The sequence below is a fragment of the Peromyscus maniculatus genome, chromosome 16 (genome assembly GCF_049852395.1).
Source record: "Peromyscus maniculatus bairdii isolate BWxNUB_F1_BW_parent chromosome 16, HU_Pman_BW_mat_3.1, whole genome shotgun sequence".
NCBI lineage: Eukaryota > Metazoa > Chordata > Mammalia > Rodentia > Cricetidae > Peromyscus > Peromyscus maniculatus.
Window position 1 is genome coordinate 29811061 of NC_134867.1, and position 19990 is coordinate 29831050.

Consider the following 19990-nt stretch of genomic DNA (forward strand, 5'->3'; position numbering starts at 1 on the left):
TTCCTCTGTAAGGAGTGTATCTTTTACTTCTGGTCACTTGCTAGTGGCCCTTGCCATTCTTTGGCTTGTAGCCACATCACTGTCTTTACCTAGCATGGCCATTTATAAGGAAGCCATTACATTGATTAGGGTGCCCCACACGGAAGCATGACCTAATCTTACCTAATTGCATCTTCACTGACCCACTTTCCAAATAAGGCCCCAGTATGAGGGACTGGAGATTGTGAGTTCAATCTGTGGTTTTGGGGGTGAGTCTATTCAACCCATAATATCAAGGAATAGAAAAGTCTTTGGATGAATGTCCCAAGACTATACAAGGTGTCAGCAGATGTCTTCTTAGTAAATATTCTATATCCAAGCAAGTTGGATATGGAATAAAAGACAACTGGGAGAAAATAGACCTTGGCTGCTTGTGTCCTTTGGCTACTTTGTGGGTTCTGATATGCCAGGGCCGGCTAGAAATCCATATAAACACAGTTATGGTTTGTGTTTTGGTCTTTCTGATGAAACTCCATATGTGGGTCAGGACGTTCCTGAAGGCGTATCGGGCTTTGGGCTCTAAAAAGCTTCACTGTTAACAGCTTCCAAACCTCAGTGGCTTTAGACTCCCAGGTATTTATGTCACGCTGACCAGCCTGCAGGTTGACTGCCGTCTGGCTGCTCTCTACTGAGTTCGGCAGGGCTGAGGTCCAGGTCTGTTCCACATGTCCTTTATAACTTCGTCCTCAAGCTGAAGAAGGAACAGCAGCCATCCCAAGCTGGTTCATCAGGTAGAGAATGGCGACTCGACAGGTGGTAATGCTCCTGTGTCAGAACAAGTGACCGCATTAGTGCTCACGGTCTGGTCTGCGGGTCAGACATCACGTGACAGAGCGGGTGGAGATGGGGAAGTACCTCCCTTGTGTGCTGGTTAATGTTGCTTGTCAATTTAGCAAAATCTGCAGTTGTCTGGGAAGGAAGTCTCAATCGGGGGTTAGATTGTCCTGGGGTTCATTTAATTAAATTGGGAAGACACACCCTGAATGTGGGCAGCACCCTTTTAAGGATTGGGCCCGGGACTGAATGAAAAGGAGGAACACACCCATCCTGTGCTCCTGGACCATGGATGCAATGTGGCCTGTTGCCTGCAGCCATTGTGGCTTCCTGGAAATGGACTGCCACCTAGAGCTGTGAGCCAAAGCAAACTTCTTCTCCTTTAAGTTTTGTGTCAGAATATTTTATCACAGCAACAGAAAAAAAAATAATAGCCCTGTACTAGTGTAAACAGCAGTCACTGCATTGGCAAATGGGGGATGGGGGCGGGGAGGGGGGGGAGCGGGAAGAGTGTGTAACACTACAATCCAGTCTACCACAGATGATTTTACACAGACTTTTTGTATGGAGCCACGTAGTAAACTTTTAAAAAGAAAAGGTATTCCCCAAAGGCTTCTTTCTTAACCCAGATTCTCGGAAAATTATAGCTAAAAAAAAAAAAAAAAAAAAAAAAAAAAGTCCCCCCTCCCCCCCCCCAAAAGGTCAGATCACTTCACAATGCTGGTTCCATTTCAAACCATACTCATTTCTCCTCCTACGGATAATTGCTTGTTGAACCAGCCTGTGTTTGCTTGTGACAGGATCGTGCTTATTTCAACCTAGGCCTACGTACAACATACTCTGTTTCGGACACTGGGCTTCAATAAGAGGCCATCCTCCTGCCTCAGCTTCCAGAGTGCTGTGATTACAGGCATGAGCGCTGTAGATGTCCTTTGTGATGCTTTGCTCGGTGGAACCCAGCTTACGTAGATGAAGCAGGTTGGATGAGCTCTATGCTTCTCTGGAGAGTGCACTAACACTACGAGATATCCGTACAGGCGGAAGCCGTCTGCAGCGTGAGTCACCCTCCAGACAAGCTCACATGAATGGTTGGTCAAGAAAGTATCCCACTGCTTCTGAAACTGTGGAGACCCATGTGGCCTGACCCTCCCCCGGCTTCTCCTCCTCTTCCTCTTCTTTTTTTACACTGCATATGTACACCGTTTTTCTTTTATTTTATTGAAAGTGGATTTTTTTTCATAGAACATCTTGATTATAGTTTCCCCTTCCTCTACTCCTCCCAGTTTTTCTCACCTTCCCTCCTTTCTGTCTTTAGAAAATAAACAGGCCTCTAAGGACTATTAAAATAAAAGGTAAATCAAAACCAAACACATTGTAATATGACAAAACAATTGAACAAGAAAAAAAGAAGCAAAGAAAATGTACCAGAAATGCCTACAAGATGCAGAGACACATACATTCACATACTCGGGAATCCAATAAAAGCCCAAAACTTGTAGCCGTATTATATATGCAAAGGTCCTGTAAGGTAGGGAAAAAAAAAAAACCCAAAAAGCAAGCAAACAACAAAACCCACCCTGATTTAACATTATGAGGCAAAGATGCTCCAAAAAACACCTTTGAGTTCATTTTATTCATTGGCCGTCTACTGCTGGGCAGGGCCCTACCCTTAAGAGTGCTGCGTTTCTCCAATGAGATTCCCTTGGAGAGACATACTTTTTCATTTTCAAGTAGTTATCAATTGGAAATAGCTTCTGGGTTAGGGATGGACATAGGTCAGGTTTCCTTTCAGGTCTAGGACTTGATCTGGCGCAGACCCATGCAGGCCCTGTCCATGCTGCCACAGCTGCCGGAGTTCAGATGCAGTCTAGAAGACCTTGATTCCTTTTGCCGTCCTCCATCCCCTCTGGCTCCTGTACTCCTTCTGCCTCCTCTTGCACAGGGTTCCCTGAGCCTTGAGAGGATTTTATGGAGACATCCCCTTTAGGGCTGAGTGTTCCAAAGTCTCTCACTCTGCACATTGTCTGGCTGGGGGTCTCTGTATTCCCATCTGCTACAGGAGGAAGCGTCTCGGATGATGATTGATCGAGACACTGATCTGTGAGTATAGCATAATGTCTTTAGGAATCATTTTATTGCTGCTTTCCTTTAGCAGGACAGTAGTATTTGGTTTTCCCTCTAGGACCATGGTCTCTATGGTCTCAGGTTCTTGGCTACCCAAGCAGTGCTGGACATGGGTTCCATCTGGTGGAGAGGGCCTTAACTCCAATCAGATATTGGTTGGTTGTTCCCACAAGCCATGTGCCACCATTGCACCAGCCTGTCTCGTCATCATCGTCGTCGTCGGGTCCCTCTTTCAGATGGAGTGGTTTGTTGCTGGGCTGGTGTTTACTTTTCTCCCTTGGTAGATTGGCACCGGCTTGCCTTTGCCTCGTTCAGTGAGTTGTGTAGTGGATGACTTCGGCAATAGAGCCTTGCTGTCAGTTTGTGGAGAGCAGCCACTTGGGTTGTTTAGGGGGGGTGGGGGTTCTCCTGGGACCCTCTTGGGATAATAAGGACTTGATTAGATGTAACCTATTCCCAGTTCTGAAGCTTCGTTAGATGGTGAGATATGTCCAGTTCAGGCTCTCTCCACCCCATTATTTGGCAGTTTCATTTAGAACCCCCTCATATATATATATGAAGCTTCTGCTGTGTTAGGTTTCCATATGACCCTCAGATGCCCCTTAGTTTGAGCTGTGCCTCCCTATATTCCCTCCCTTCCCCTTCTTCCCTCTCTGTTTGATTTCCTATTCCAATATGCTTACCCCCACCCCACCCTACCCCTGCCACACACACACCCATCCATAACTATCTGTTCTATTTCCTCTTCCTAGAAAGATCCCTCCCTCCCTCCTGGTCCCTTACTCTCTACCTAACCTCTGTGGTTATATGGATTGGAGCCTGCTTATCAGTGACTTAACAGCTAACATTCACACAGAAGAGGATACCTGCCATATTTCTTTCTGCGTTATCTCACTCAGGATGATTTTTTTTCCAGTTCCATTTACCTGCAAATTTCATTATTTTTTTAAATGGCTGAGTAACACTCCATTGTATTAATGTACCACATTTTCTTTATTCCTTCACCTGTTGATTGATATCTAGGTTGATTACAATTTCTGGCTATAGTGAATAGAGCAAAAAATGAACCGGGTCTAGCAGGTGTCCCTGTTGTACGGTGAAGTGTCTTTTGGGTGTAGGCTCAAGAGTCGTATAATGAGTCTTGAGGACAGATTCTTATCTTTTTGAGGAACTACCATACTGATTTCCATAATGGCTGTACAAGTTTGCATTCCTGCCAGCAATGGGTGAGTGTTCCTCTTACTCCACACCCTTGCCAGCTTGAGCGGTCATTTGTTCTATTGATATTGGCCATTCTGGCTTGTGTAATATGAAATCTCAAAATAGTTTTGATTTGCATTTCCCTAATGACTAAGGATTTTGAACATTTCTTTAAGTGCTTCTCAACTATTTTAGTTTCCTCTTTTGAGAATTCTGTTTATGTAGGTACCCCAGTTTTAATTGGGTTATTTTTTCTTGATGTCCAGCTTTCTGAGTTCTTTATATATTTTAGATATTAGCCCTCTATCAGATGTGCATTGGTAAAAATCTTTTTCTATTCTGTGCATTGCTCCTTTGTCCAAATGATGGTGTTCTTTGCCTTACAGAAGTGTTTCAGTTTCATGACGTCTTATTTATTGTTTTTCTTAGTGTGTATGCCATCCGTGTTCTGTTCAATATGTCTTTTCCCGTGCCAACTGCCTCAAGACTATTCCCCACTTTCTCTTCAATCAGATTCAGTGTATCTGGCCTAATGTTAAGGTCTTTGGTCCATGTGCAGGTGAGTTTTGTGCAGGGTAGGAAGTATGTAATGATTTGCATTCTTCTATGTGTAGCCATCCAGTTTGACCAGCATCATTTGTTGAAAATGATGTCTTCTTTTCCAGTGTGAACTTCTGGCTTCTTTATAAAAAAAAAAAATCAGTTATCCATAGGTATGTGAACTTTTGTCTGGGTATTCAATGCAATTCTGTCAATCTATGTGTCTGTTTTGTGACAATATCATGCTATGTTACTTCTATAGCTGTGTAGTACAGTTTGAGGTCAGGGATGGTCATTCCTCCAGCAGTTCTTTGGTCATTCGGGAGTGTGTGTGTGTGTGTGTGTGTGTGTGTGTGTGTGTGTGTGTGTTTCCATATGAAACTGAAAGTTGTCCTTTCAAGTTCTGTGAAGAATTGTGTTGGAATTTTGATGGGAATTGCATTAAATCTATAGATTGCTTATGGTAGGATGGCCATTTTTACTCTATTAATCCTATTTATCCATGAGCATAGGAGAGCTTTCCATCTTCTGATATCTTCTTCAACTTCTTTCTTCAATGACTTGGTATTTTTATCATACAAGTCTTTCTCTTGCTTGGTCAGAGTTAATCCAAGATATTTTATATTGTTTGAGGCTATTGTGAAAGGTGTTGTTTCTCTGATTTCTTTCTCAATCAGCTTGTCTTTTGTATGTGGAAAGTGTACTGAATTTTGTGAGTTAATCTTGTATCTTGCTACTTTTCTGTAAGTGTTTATAAGCTATAGGAGTTTCCTAGTGGAATCTTTAGGGTCACTTATGTATACTATCATGTCATCTACAAATAAATAGACCTTTACTTCTTTACTTCCCATTTCTATCCCCTTGATCTCTTTTAGTTGTTTCACTGTTTTAACTAAGACTTCAAGTACTGTATTGAATAGATATGGAGAGAGGGGCTGAAGCTGGCCAGCTTGTTTGGCTAATATTCTTAAATTTTAGTTTTTGGAGTTTTTTTTTTTTTGGTTTTTCAAGACATGGTTTCTCTGTGTAGCTTTGGAACCTGTCCTGGAACTCACTCTGTAGCCCAGGCTGGCCTTGAACTCACAGAGATCCACCTGCCTCTGCCTCCTGAGTGCTGGGATTAAAGGCGTGCACCACCACTGCCCGGCTTAAACTTTAGTTTTATGGCACTCAAACATCCTATTTGCTGTAATCACTCCACATTTCTGCTGTAATGTGAGATCTGGAAATAAATGCTAATCATGAATTTTCTGGGCAGGTAGTATGAGTGTTTTGTGGGGGTGGGGTGCACAATTGAGTCATGACACTGAGAATACGGACCTTACTGTTGTTCCAAACTTTGAATCATACTCATATGTGCTAACAGTAAGTTCACCTCTCTGTTTCCTTGGTGCCTCGCCAGCACTGGGGGTAAACTCCACTTTATAATAATTGACCCCCTTTTACATACAGCTGAGGCTTTCCTTACTTTGAATATTGCAACCAAAGAGGTCCATTGTCCTTCTAAAGGGCTGATAAAAAAAAAAAAAGTCAGTGTACTTTCACTTAAGTCTGTGGTAATTTGACTGGAACGGCTGGGACTTAAACAAGAATGCTCAGTTCCCCCAGTGACATCCTCTCCCGCAGAGAGAGGACTGAGACCAACTTCTAACTCCAAGGTAGGTTAGTGACTCAGCTAGCCCATTCCTGGAATTCAGTGGTGAATTCAGTGATTCCCTTATGCATCCAACCATGAAAATAACCATCCACACATCTGGCTTGCATTTCTCCGTCTTGTCCATCAGCAGATGGAAAAAAGCTGACCAAACGTCTTTTTGGAGCTTGCTTCACCTTTCCAAATCCCCACGCTGGGGTTTTCAAAAATGAAAGAGGAGAATTAGGTCAGTGCAGTTGACTCTGCCAGTATCCCTTTGGCGACATCATCATCATCCTCTCCTAAAGTTGCACTCCAGCCAAACCAGACCGCTGAGGATTCTCCAAGCCCCGCTCGTTCCCTGACATCCACTTGTACATCCGCATTCTACCCAGCCTCTTCTGCGTTCACCTCCCGCCTCCAGGGCCTCATTCAGAGCCCAGCACTGACATCACCTATGGCTGTCTCTCTCTCACACCCGTCCTCTTCCAGGCAGTCAGCTGCTCCCTCTGTGCTCCACACTTCTTTGTGTCTGCCAACACCAGAGCATGCGTTTTTCATCTTTAATGGTTGGTGACTCACAGCCTCCTGCCTTTCCTGAGCTTCCAGGATGCTGAAGGCTACCCTTCCTCTGTATATCTGCTGAGGATATTTGGTCCACAGGAGATGTTTCAACGGGAATCCACTCTGTGGTTCTGCTGAATCTCAGGGGTCACTGGTTCCTGTTCTGGATCATCTCTTACATTGTCCTTGAGACCTTTGCAATGTCCTCTAGTGTATAGTTTACACAATCCTCTTTCTAACTTTTGTTGGAATTAAACCCTTTCCCGTTTTCAGCTTTATAGCATTTCTTACATATTTGATCACTCCAGATTCCTGGTTTTTGTCTTGGAGAAACCTCATAATGAATTTCCTCTTCTTGGAACTTGTAAAATAACCAGTTGAGACTAGAGATGGATCTCTATTTATAGTATGGAGTAGTTTTGGTGGGGTTTTCTCACTGTTTATTAAGAGCACAGTGAAACTCATTGTTTAATTCAGGTTTCCAAGGAAGAGAAACTAAACTAGAATGGAGTCTACTACTTATTTTACCATCCAAGAACTTAGGTGCATTTCCCTGGGGACAACACCCTTAACAGATTCTGAACCTTTCCCTGTTTATTAATTTGCTTCAAGCATAACTCTTGGGTCTTTATGGTCACTACATCTCCATTTAGTTGTTGCTTTTTGTGTATGATTATATATTTGTTTATTTGAGGTATTGCCTCCTGGCTTTCTCAAAGGTTTGTGGCACAAATTTGTATTTAGTTCTATGTCTTTCTTCCTAGGTTTCTTTTGTTAAGAAAAACATTCAAATTTCTGACCTGGGTTAATAGTGAGTTTTGAATATCCTTCCTTTGTTTAAATGTGGCTCCGAGAGAGAATGAACACCTGTCATGTTTTGCTCTGTGTAATTTTCTGGAAGGAAGTGCCTGTATAAAAGGTACATTTTGGTCTGTTCTGAAGTGGCCAGACTCAGTGTAACGAGGCCCCGGTACATGTCCTGTCGTTATTTCATTTGTATATTAGGAAACATGTTATTGGAGAAACAGTTGCAGGGCTTTGTGGATTGGTCCTGACTGGTTCTACCTGCCTGCCCAAGGCTCTACAGTGTGTCAGGTGTGAGTCCAGAAGCCTTGCAGTACTGTGCAGTCCACACTGACTTACTATGATAGGGAGTCTCCACTGGTTCTGCTCTTGAATTCTGTCAGTGGTACCACGGTCTCACACAGAGGACACTGCACTAGTAATATAAAAAAACAAAGCAAAACCTTCTCTGTATCATAGCATTAATGAGGGGAGGGTTTCTGTGTTTTTGAAAATGAACTGAATCTAGGCTGATACTGGCCCTTCTGGTTTAAAAATCACACACACACACACACACACACACACACACACACACACACACAAAGACATTTAGATGAAAGATTTATCTTGCGTTCCCTCAGAAAACACATTTAGATCTACAATAAACCATAAATACAGGAGACTCTGGTCTAGAGTGTATTGATGTGAGAAAATGTCAACATTAAGTGAATGAAGGGCTTTTAAGAAGCCCATTATAACCACTTACCCGGGAAAATGTAGTTCCCATTAGAGACTGACTTAGGAGCTTTGGTTCCTCACTGAAGCGTGAAGGCTGCTGTATGGTGCTCTCTGCAAATCATTTTCATAGTGTCCACTGCCCACCTCTTTCTGGTTAATCTGCTGCTGTGTTTCGAGCTGAAATGAGAGCATCTGTCTTGTTTAAAGAATCATCTTAAAATTCACAGACCTAAAGACAAGCAACATTAGCATATTTAATTTATCTAATAGAATATTGGGGATGGGGTGGGGCTTGGGCTCCATTAGTTCTGAACAGAACAGTAGCAGCAGATGTCGGTTCTCGGGTTGTTTACTCTTTCCCTCTCTTGCCTATTTTTATCAATATTTTTGTACTGGAATCAAACATTAGCTTCTGGCCCAGCTTTCAATATAAAAATTTTCCAATTAGGTTGTTATGACTTCATTTTTATTCATGAGGAGAAATCTAATCAACAGAGACCATTACATGTTTGCGCCATGTGGAAGAGAACTTTAGGCCACGTGGCCCAGGGAGGATGGAGAGCCTAGGATTTCAGTCCATTCAGGACTCTGAAAAAAGCTGGAAGGAGTTAGTATCACCCATCAGAATTCTTTGTTTGATACACACACGCACGCACGCACGCGCACGCACGCACGCACGCACGCACGCACGCACGCACGCACGCACGCACGCACGCACGCAGTCATTTGTCTGAATGTCTATCTGAATTTTCTACTAATTGTAGTACCATATACTTGGGGAGAGTCAAAGGACGTGTCCACCAAGGTGCTGTTTGGCCTGAAGGCAGCTCATGGTTTGGACCTGTGGAAGCTAAGTGAGGAGGCTTGTCACAGTCTGTGGTGCAATGCCCTGAGGTAACAGATAACAAGTGAGCTGCATTCCCCAAGAGAGAAAAGGGCAGACTAAGAAAGGCCTGTGCTAGACCCGATCAGGAAAAGGAAGCGGCCTCAAGCTTGGGAAAGGAATGAAGGAAAGGGTGGAGTTGAGAAAGGGCCCCGATTCCAAACCATAGTGTGGGATAGAGCTAGCTAGAGCCGGAAGTTCAGCTCCCACCTTTTTCTTATCACCCAGATTCTTGTGTGCACATAAATGACCTCAGCTCATTGTAGTGTGGCCTCCATGCTCATTGCTCTTTGGACTCGGTGCTGGTTGATAGCCACATTTGTCTTAACCTGCACGGTTTTTGCTGTAACACTGGCCATTGCAGATCCCATACGACATTATCTGCTTCGTCTCTGATTGCTTTTGACTCCAAAGTTTATTACACGACACCAGAGTGTGCCAAATGGAATAAATCCCTATTCCAGTGCTGCCGAGTAAGGGAAATTGATTGACATCTCATGCCCCGCCCCCACCTTTAGACAGTGAGGATTTCTGAGTGAAGTGGTTCTGAGGATTAATAAAGGAGATAAGGAGCCCAAATAAACGACATCAAGATTGATTCCCTTTTTCCACTCCTACCTTTCTGATAAGGTATTCCCTCCTCCTGGGGTCTCTCAGCTCTCTGTACCTATTGCAGTAATAAAGCACCCTGAATGCTTTATTATGTTACTTTCATCAAAACAGAACCTTTTATGCTCTAAATCCTGAGGGCTATTTTTTTGGCAGCTTCAAGTTGCTACCACACATTGGCTGTTTGCTCACGTTTGTTTTCCCCATGGAGGAGTTTTATTATTTTTATATTTTTGAAGGCACAGTCCATGCCAAGCTTCCAGGGTGATCTCATCGTACTTTTTTTTTTCCTTTTCATTTCTTTTTCTCCTAATGATAACCATATGCTGCAAACTTCATATTCTTTTTCCTCTAGTGTTTTATTATCCTCCTGTGCTCTCATTGTAACCGAATTAAGCAAAGACTAGAGAATGTCTCCAGTTGAGCACCCACAGGCCCTTGGAAGGCATACATAGCCAACATTGATCTCAGTCTCCTTATTACCACCTCCATCCCCCGCACACTGTGCCTCTTCCTGTACATTGAATGGTGGCTTTGCTGTCACAGTCCACCTGGTCCCTGAAGCAGAAATATAGATCATCTTCATTCCTTCTCCTGTGCAGGCTATATTGAATAGACTGCCAAATCTCAATTCATCTGCCTCCCAAGCCTTCCTCGAATTGACTCTCCTTTCTGTACCAATTGCTGTTGCCTAGTTTTGAGCTTTCTTCCCTTCACCCATTTTAACCCTAAGTTCTTTCTCACAAATCTACTGCCTTCATTCTTCCAAGTCATCATCTGATCCTGATGATGCCACACTGACTCACCAGAGACTCCTCTGGTGACTTCCTTTCATATGTACCAAGGATGAGAAAATTGGTGTTCTCAGGAACAGTCGCGGAACTCTTTGCTCATGGCATACCAGCTGCAGATACAGTCCATGGCTTTGGTGTGCTCACTTAGAGATGGCCAGCAAGTGCCTCGGCGAGTGGGGAGCATGGGATGCCTAGCTGGGATGATGTATGGCTCTTTAGCGTGACAAAGGCATCTTCCTTCCATGACGCCTGTCCTTCCCGTGCCTTGTTTTTCAGTCCCACGTTACTGTGCTGCGCACTTCGCACTGGAGGAGCAGAGAGCTCTTCTGTTCTCTTGCTCTGGTTCCAGCTGAACCACTCTCCTCTGCCTGTGTTGGGAAGCCCACACTCATGCCCATGTCCTTACTATGTGAGATAAGGGTATCACGTGGGCCATCTAAGGCTGAGTGGGTTTGTTTGTCTGTTTATATTGAGAGTTTTGGGGTTTAAAAAGATGAGCCAGCAATTCAGAGCATATACTATTCTTGTAGAATGCTTGTGGTTGGTTCCCGGCACCCCACAACTTCCAGTAATTCCAACTCCGGGGGGATTTGAGGCCTCTTCCGGTACCTCCCCTTACGTGCACATACCCGCACACAGCAGACTCATACACATAATTAAAAATGATTTTAAAACAATAGGGCTCTTAATTGACAAAAAAAATGCATGTTTTCATGTCCAACATGGCATTTTGAGGTACGTACATTTTGGGATACTGGTTTTGAGTGGTTGTTATTTTTCCCATAATCTGTGGCACCTGTGTCTCCTCTGAAACAGTGAATGTCTCATAATATTGCAATATTGCGTCTACCTCACAAATGGCAGTAGATTCCATTAGAGCAAATCTCATGCCTCATTTAGCTTGAACTCCAGTAAGTATAATAGTGCCTTTCCTATAATGTATATTATGTATACAGATGCATTAATTGAAATAAATACATAAACAATTTTATCTTAGAAACATGCTTTGCTTTCTTTAAATTGAAATTTGATCGATGGACATACATGAGATTGGGTGAGTGTGAGAGCGCAGTAGGAAATCCACTTGCTGAAGCTGGTAGTGGGTGGACATGGAGGATTTTGAGCAGAGGAGGAAGAGCATGACTCGAGTGGTATTTGGGGATGATTGATGTAGAAAGAAGCTTTTTAAAAAAAATTCGTTTACACTACTGCAATAAGTGTAGTGGAGGATGTCGGGCCGGAGAGAGGCTGAGCAAGTGCAGAGAGCCGCCGCTTCCCAAGTCATTTCCTGAGCCTCTGTGCTTTCGTTTCCACATTTGTTCAAGTGGGGTCTTCTTGCTGACATGTTCCTGAAGGCAAAAGAGAATGCTGACGTGGGTTTACTTTTGAGCAAAACGCATTTCTGGAGTACACCTAAGTGAGCCGTCTTCATATTTACCTGTGAGAACGATTTATGATGCATTACTAGGAAAGGGAGATGTTGTGCAGAGTATTTTAAAAAAATTAGTGAGTAAGTAGCATCATGCAGCACTACCTACCCCTCAGTCTTCTGGTCAGTGGGAGTTTTCGTTTTGAAATCATTAATTATGAAGAAAACGTTTCAGTTTGATTTCCCATCCATAGTCTGCTTTGTGGCTTAAACATTCTCATGGTAGTGTTGTGGTTTGCTTCATTCTCAGCCCATTTGCATTTTGGACTTGACTCATGTGACTATTTCCTGGTTAAAGTTTATCCTTCATTTGTTTTGGACCATGTAACTCTACTCTATTTTATTCTGCCTATTAGCCATTGTAAACTTCTCAACTCATAGTTGCTTTATTTATTTATTTATTTATTTATTTATTTTTCGTAATTGCAGGAATATGACTCACTGATTAAAAAGGACGTTTCCAAGTACTTTGCACTTTTGGTTGTGTATTATGGATACCAAGGAGGAGAAGAAGGAACAGAAGGAACGGAAACAGAGTTATTTTGCTCGGTAAGCGTTTATTTTTGCAAAATTCTATCAGTGGCTTAAAACAATAACACTCGAGAGGACTTTGGCCTCGAGAATTACTTGGCACTCTGTGTTCTGTATGATTGTTCTGCAGGAGGGGGAGTGACCAACAGAAGTTATCCTTTGTCCTTTGTGAAGTTAGCGTCTGAGGAATGACGGTCTTTCTAAGTTGATGGTTCTCTGAGGCTCCAGCCCCTTGGAGGGTATTGCAGTCCTGTGCTAACCTGTGGGTTGCATGGAATTCTGTGCTCAGCGGCTTCCTTGGAGTGTTAATCCTGGGTGTTTAGCTCCTGCCGGTCAGGAATTTAATTGACTGGGCACTGATTTAAAATCTGACACATTTAAAGCATTACAGTGAGTCATGACTAAGAAAACACGTGTTTTGTAGTTGGGATGGGTGAGATGATGTCGTTAGAATCCCATGTCTTAAGGCTTCTGCTCCTCTAATGTATGCGTGCTTGATGATAGAGTATCTGGTGTCTGCTTGTTACAGGTTTGAGCCACTGCTTGGCTGTCACGCACTAGTCATAATTAAATGATCGATAATACGGTTGGCCTCAGAGAGAGCCTGGGTGTCAAGTCATCATTATGGGCTCCTAAGTTGGTATGCTTAAGAACTGAATTTAGCCTCACTGTATCTCCAACCTGCAATCTATGCTTGTAAAGATGCATTTCCCATTTTCTAAATATAAGCCTTAGAACTAAAACCAAAGTGGGTTGTGTTTTTTTTTTTTGTCAATGTATTTATCCAAAAATTAAGCTAGATTTAAGACTTTTAGTGAGAAAGGGCGATAGATTGATGACTTACTGTGTGTGAGTGCTTTAGTGTACATCGTCAAAATAAGCCCTGGACATAGGTTATTTTATTTCCATTTAACAAGCAAGGTACATAAGACTCAGAAAATGTTTTGTTCATTTCATGCAGCACTGGAGTCAATATTCGAACACAGGGCTATCTCCAAAGGACATGCCCAAGTCAGAATAATAAATCACAAATCAGGTACTTGGAAAAGCAGGAGTTGGAGTATTTATCATAGCAGAATGTTTCCTGCTCTTGGGACTAGAGAGAGTAACAACATAGGGTAGGAAGAGGTCAGCCTTATAATGGATGAGCCATTAGAAAATTGGTACATTTAGGGAAAGAACTGTGTAACTCTTTTGACATAATTATCTATTTCCTTGTAGATAGATGTCATGTGTGAGAAATCCTGTATTCTTCATACACTTCCCCCTTAGTAATAACATGTTGCCCTAGGAAACTGACGTTTTTGTTTTGTTTTGTTTTGTTTTTTGTTTTTTTGTTTTTCAAGACAGGGATTCTCTGTGTAGCCCTGACTGTTGTAGAACTCACTCTGTAGACCAGGCTGGCCTCAAACTCACAGAGATCCACCTGCCTCTGTCTCCTAAGTGCTGGGATTAAAGGTGTGCACCACCACTGCCCAGCCCGACACTGACATTCGTATGGAGTGCTACCTCTGTTTAGTTTACCAGATTTACAAGCATGTGTGTGTGTGTGTGTGTGTGTGTGTGTGTGTGTGTGTGTGTGTGTGTGCATATTTAGTTATATGCAGTTCTATCTTGTGAGTAGATTGGTTTGGTCAGTGTCACAGTCAACTTGAACTTGTCCCTAAAAGAGGATACTGCGTCCTGCCCTTTTGTAACCATTCTCATGCCCTTCACTCTACCTGACACTCTTTTAACTACTAGTGAATTTCTAGGCTCCAGTTTCTCAATTCAATACTATTATAAATGAACTCATATACTATATAACTTATGGTAATTAGTTTTTTTCCTCTCTGTAATTTACTTGTGATCCATCCACACTGTTGTATGTATTAGTTATCGCTAATTTATTCCTGTGTGTTAAATGGTTCTATTCCATGGATGGAGGATGTTAGCTTTTTAGTCATTGTTCTATCGAAGAACATTTGTTCTGGTTTGGACTGTTATAAGTAAAGCTGCTTGTTATCATTGATCTACAAATTTTTGTGTGAACATTAAAGTTTTCATTTCTCTAGGTTAAATACCCAATTGCTGGGTCAAATAATAAATTCATGTTTTATTAAAAAAAAACAAAAAAACTGTTGGTCTTTTCCAGAATGAATGGTGGTAGCACATGGCATTCCCATCAGCCATGTCTGAGTGACCCTGTTTGCGCTGTCACCAGAATTTGATGGTGTCGGTATTTATTTTAACCATTCCAAGAGTGTGCAGTAATAGTTCATCGCAGTTTTAATTAATGCCTAGTGTCTGTTCATAAGAATACTACCGTCTCTAAATCATCAGTGAAATTTATTTTCATGTCTTTTACCCATTTTTAAATTGAATCTCCTGGCTTTTACTGTTGAATTTGGGGGACTTATTACACATTTTATGTATAGTCCTTTATGAGATGTGTGGTTTGCAAATATTCTGGTGCAGCCAATGGCTTGTTTTTATTTCTTTTTAATTTTTTTTTTTTTTTTTTGCTTTGTGTTTTTCTTTTAGTAGAACAAAAGTTTTAAACTGTGTTCTGGTCCGGTTCATCAGTTTCTGCTCTTGTGGATTGTAAATTGTGCTTCTGGTGTCAAATGTGACATTTCTGTCCCTGTCCTAGGTTCTAAAGCTATTTCTTCTTGCTTTGTTTTTCTGAAGGGTTTTTTTTATATATATATATAATATTTTGTTTTGTGTTTAAAGCTTTGTTCCATTTTGAGCTAAGTTTTGGATGTGATGTAGAATTCAAGGTTCTTGTTTCTCCCCACCCTGCTCTCTTTTCCTTTTTTTCTACAGGTGCCCAATGGAGATAGTTCTAAAAGTGAGAATGTTTTTTATTCTGGCTATAAAGTGATTTCCAAATCCCAGTGCTAAAACCTGCTTGATGATGAACAACCTGCTCCATGTTAACTTCTTATCCTTAAAATATAAAGGGAGCCCCTTAAACCAGCATGCAGACTCACACTGGAAAAAGGCATAGCCTTTCAGCCCATAAACATCCACTTATTTGTGATGCGTGTACCTTATCCTCTTCTGAAAACCAGTCAAAGGAAAAGGCATACAGAGCTAACAATGCCTCCGTGTGACCTTGGCACTTTCTGGGATTTAGATCAAGGTTAAAAAAAATCAGCGGGACTTCAAAAGCAGTTAACAGATTTGTCACTAGGAAATGCAGAGGGCAAGCTGGAGAGGGAGAGGAGGAAGGGGAGGAAGGAAATGGGGAGAGAGAGGGAGGGAGAGAGAGGGGAGAAGGGGGAGAAAGAGGAGGGGGAAGAGAAGGGCAAGGAAGGGAAAGAGAAGAGAGAGGAAGAAGGAAGAAAACGGGAGAGAGGAAGGGAAAGAGAGAGAGCATGAGAGAGGTTAGGTTACCATATGGTTCAGCTATACAATGAAAGCCGGAAGTGGCGACATGATTAAAAAGCAAAACAACAAAAGGACTCTACAAAAGAGTTAAACAACCAAAAAAATTTTAAGAAAAAAGAAAGGAAGGAAGGAAGGGAAAAAGGAAGAAAGAAAGAGGAGCCCTCCAGAGTATAAATCTTTCCAAATGCTTCCTGATGAAGCTCGCTTTGCCATAAGGAGGAGCTGCCCACTGGAGCTTACCTGAGAGCCAGTTTGGGACAACACAGGGCAGCGTTTTCTGGGGCAGTCTGCTTGAGGGCAGTCCAAGCAAGTCCCAGCCATCTCTGAAGGAGCGCAAAGTCAGGCCAAGGGCAAGGCCAGCTTGATGCAATCACAGTGTTCCTCTAAACCAAGTCACATACTTCACCGAAACTGCCTGATGTGTTCAGAGAAAAGAAAAGGCAAGATTTTCCCTGCTCTGCTTGCTACCACTGTATGTGTCCAGTGGCCCCACGCTGCTTTCCACCTGTTTCCCTCTGCCCCCCCCACCCCCCTCCCCCCTTTCCTTGTTAGTAAATAGTCCACAATTTTAGTGTGTGCTATTTTATCATGCGGATTCATAAGCGCTGTGTGACTGTGTTTGGTAAATACTCTCTTACCAAACCTCCTCCATTGATGTGCTCTTCAATTACAGCAAGGTTAAATTTAAGAGTCTGCTTTAAATGGGCGTAGTGCTACACACTTGTATTCCTAGCGCCAGAATCTGAGGGAGATTGGAAGGAGACTGAGGCAGGAGCGTCTCAAGTTGAACATGAAGTTGACCCCAGTAGTCAATCCCAGCTTTGCCTGCAGAGTAAGGCCCTGCCTCCAGAAAGTAAATTTAAAAAAGCATACTTTAATAATCTCCCTTTGAATTAATGATTTGGAATATAGCTGTGTAACTCTTTAAGTGGGAAAGTGGATTCCCATTGGGTGGATTTACTCTGCATAAGTCCTAGTGAATTTTTAGGATGGCCTGACCTTGGCCACCTGGTTATCAGGAGCTTTTGTGGAGTTTTGATGTAGTTGTTTAGTGGGATTGGTTGGTCCTTGGGACTTTTCCTCATGTCTTTGCAAAGGATTTGTAGACTCCAAGTATATTATCTATGTATTTATTAACCCCTTGATCCTTAACAAGTCTTGAAAAAACCAAATGCAAGTCTAGGCATGGTCCTGTTAGAGTCGGCGCTGATAACAGAAGCTTCACTCTGATATCGAGTCACTCAGAAGCAGTTTATTGTACGTGTGCACACGGGTCAACAGTCAAGCTGAGGACTGAAGACCCTGAAGCTCAAGCTTGCAGGCTTCTTATAGGGCAGTTTCACACGGGTGGGGTGGAGGGCTTACTCAGGGTTCAGCCACCTGGCTGAGTCTTGGGGGTTTTGGGTGGCTTTGGGTGGGTAAGCAGTTTCTGGGAAATCTTGGGTATATCTCATGGTTTTTGCAAAACAGCTTATATTTGCAAGAGCTGTAGGCAAGCTTTGCACCATGGAAGCTTTTCAAGAGCTGTGGTTTTAGCTTAACCTAAGTAAGAATATAGTTCTCTATTAACTCTTCATTCCCCCTCCTCTTGTACTGACCTTTAATCCTAAAGGTCGGTTTCTGGTATAGGCTGATATCTTTGTCTCAGGACCATCATTTTAACCCCGTCTACCTGGGACCGAACGAAGCCTGAAATCCGATTCAGGACGCATGGTCCAATCATTAGGACTAGGAGCAGGACAATTAGGGGCCCTGTGAGGGCTGAGAGCAGGGTGGTCATCCAGGGTGATTTTTCATACCATTCCTCAAACCAGCTCTGGGAGCCTCATAGGGCCTTTTCCCTTGCATCTAGTCTTTCCCTGAGTTTTGTCATGGACTCCCTTACCACCCCCGTGTGGTCAGTATAGAAGCAACAGTTTTCCTTTAGGGCAGCGCAAAGTCCTCCTTCCCTCAAAAACTGTAAGTCCAGACCGCGCCTGTTCTGTAAGGCCGCCTCTGACAGGGAGGTTAAGGACTTTTCCAAAGCAGTTATAGATGTTTCTATTGCCCTCAGATCTTGTTGTATTGCGGCTTCTAAGATTCCTAGCTGTCTAGGACCTTCCACCAAAGCTGCAGTTCCAGTCCCAACCCCCCCCCCCTGCCAATATACCAGCCCCTAATAGGACTGCCAGGGTGATACTGACAGGCTCTCGCGTGTCCCTCAAATTCTTCTGTTGAATAGTAAACTAACCTTGGGTAAATCTGAACTAATACACAAAAATCCTTAGAGATGTTAAAACTAGCAACTGAGACACACGGTGTGATCCCAGTATTGCATGCCCAGTATAGACCTGATGAGGGGGACTATGTACTGGGATGTGTCAGATGAGGACACTGTCACTTTGCGTGCACAGAGCTGGCTTTCTAGCCCAGGGGAGTGTCCTAGGCATGTTCCCGAACCAGTCACCTCAGGCAAAGTTAGCATGTGCCTTGTTCCCCAGTTGCAGCTGTTGGAGGCGTTATAGGTGAAACTCCCATTAACAGCTATCCCTTCATAGTATGGGGGGCTTGCTTGGAGGCAAATCCAGCAGGATTCAGTAAGGTTGGGCTGAGTAGAGTTGAGGGCTTGATATCCCCCCTCAACTAGGTCTATCAATCGTTCTCCTGACCCTGGTAGGGTGGGATTTGCGACAGCCGGAGTGGTCAGTTGGGGGGGTGGAGGGGTTCTGGTGGGTTGAGTTAGGTGGGGGGGGGGTCCGTCTTGGGGGCACCCGTTTGTTTTTCTTGGGAGGAGGAGCCTTCTGGTCCTGCAATACTTTACTAGGGCCTATTGGTTGAGGGTCGGCATTTATTACTAACTTAATTTGGAATAGGACTCCTGGATCATAGGCCGTTTGGTGATATACCCTCAGGCCCCATAGTCTACCCTTTATCCAATCCCTTGATGCTTTTCCAGTCTGGGTGAAGGTGATGTTCAAGGGGTTGCAGGCAAACGCTGTGCACGGTCCCGACCCGTACCACAGGGTTGTGACCGTCCTAGGCTTGCTCTTGCAGTAATCTTCAGAGAGTGGGGGTTCATCCCCACCTGCCTCCCTCTTGACTTGTATCAGATCCCAGGATGAGCTCGGCTTCCACCAAGCATCCCCCGTAGTTTCACATCCCCATGATTTACAATAATAACTTTCATGTTGCCCACAAGTGCGCGCCTGTGCCCTGCTCCTCCCATCCCTAGGGCATACATAGAACGGTCTCTTTCTCAGGGCTGCTCGGGCCCTTGGGTCCCGGCACCCTGCCGGGTAACGTGAACAGGGGCAGCGTCCACTTTGGGTGCACACTTCTGTTTCACCTGTGTTGGCCGGGTCAGTGGTGGGGATGTCAAAGTCTTTTGCTCCGGCCAGCATGTGGCAAAGGTCAGGTTCTAGGGCAGGCCACCAAGTCCAAAGGGGGTGCCTACCGATTTTTTCCCAAACCACATCTCCTTCCCCCGACAGTACTTGCCACGTTTGACTCACAGGTTGGTGTGGGTTAGTCCGGCCGGTCTCTACGTCAGATCCGAAGCTTGAGAGGATTGTCAGTCCGCTCCATAGTCCAGTCCAAATCCATGTCCGGAGCAGGAGCAGGCTTGAGATGGGAGCCATGGATCCACGCAGCGACTCCGTCCACCTTAACTGCCGTCGGAGTGGTCAACAGGACTTGATAGGGACCCTTCCACTGAGGTTCCAAGGTCTGATGCTGGTGCCGGCGGACATACACGAAGTCCCCTACATGGAACCGGTGGGCAGGGCCATCTCCACTGGGCTGGTACGCGGCAGACAACTGTCTCCACAGGGTGTGCTGGACGACCGCCAAGGCTTGCAGTCACCAGACGTGAAGAATATCTCAGTGGAACCTCCAAAATGTTAGAGTCGGCGCTGATAACAGAAGCTTCACTCCGATATCGAGTCACTCAGAAGCAGTTTATTGTACGTGTGCACATGGGTCAGCAGTCAAGCTGA

At 43.7% G+C, this 19990-nt stretch overlaps 1 protein-coding gene across 6 annotated transcripts in view; it reads left to right on the top strand.

The window, feature by feature from the left end:
- Ncoa7 (nuclear receptor coactivator 7) overlaps nucleotides 1-19990 on the top strand; it is a 156090-nt gene that overhangs the window by 11694 nt on the left and 124406 nt on the right. For all 6 annotated transcript variants that reach the window (XM_015999739.3, XM_076552540.1, XM_006981252.4 and 3 more), the window contains exon 2: nucleotides 12540-12659. In XM_015999739.3, coding sequence (XP_015855225.3) covers nucleotides 12601-12659 — 59 coding nt within the window. In that variant the 5' untranslated portion in view covers nucleotides 12540-12600. The remainder of the gene's footprint in view (nucleotides 1-12539; nucleotides 12660-19990) is intronic.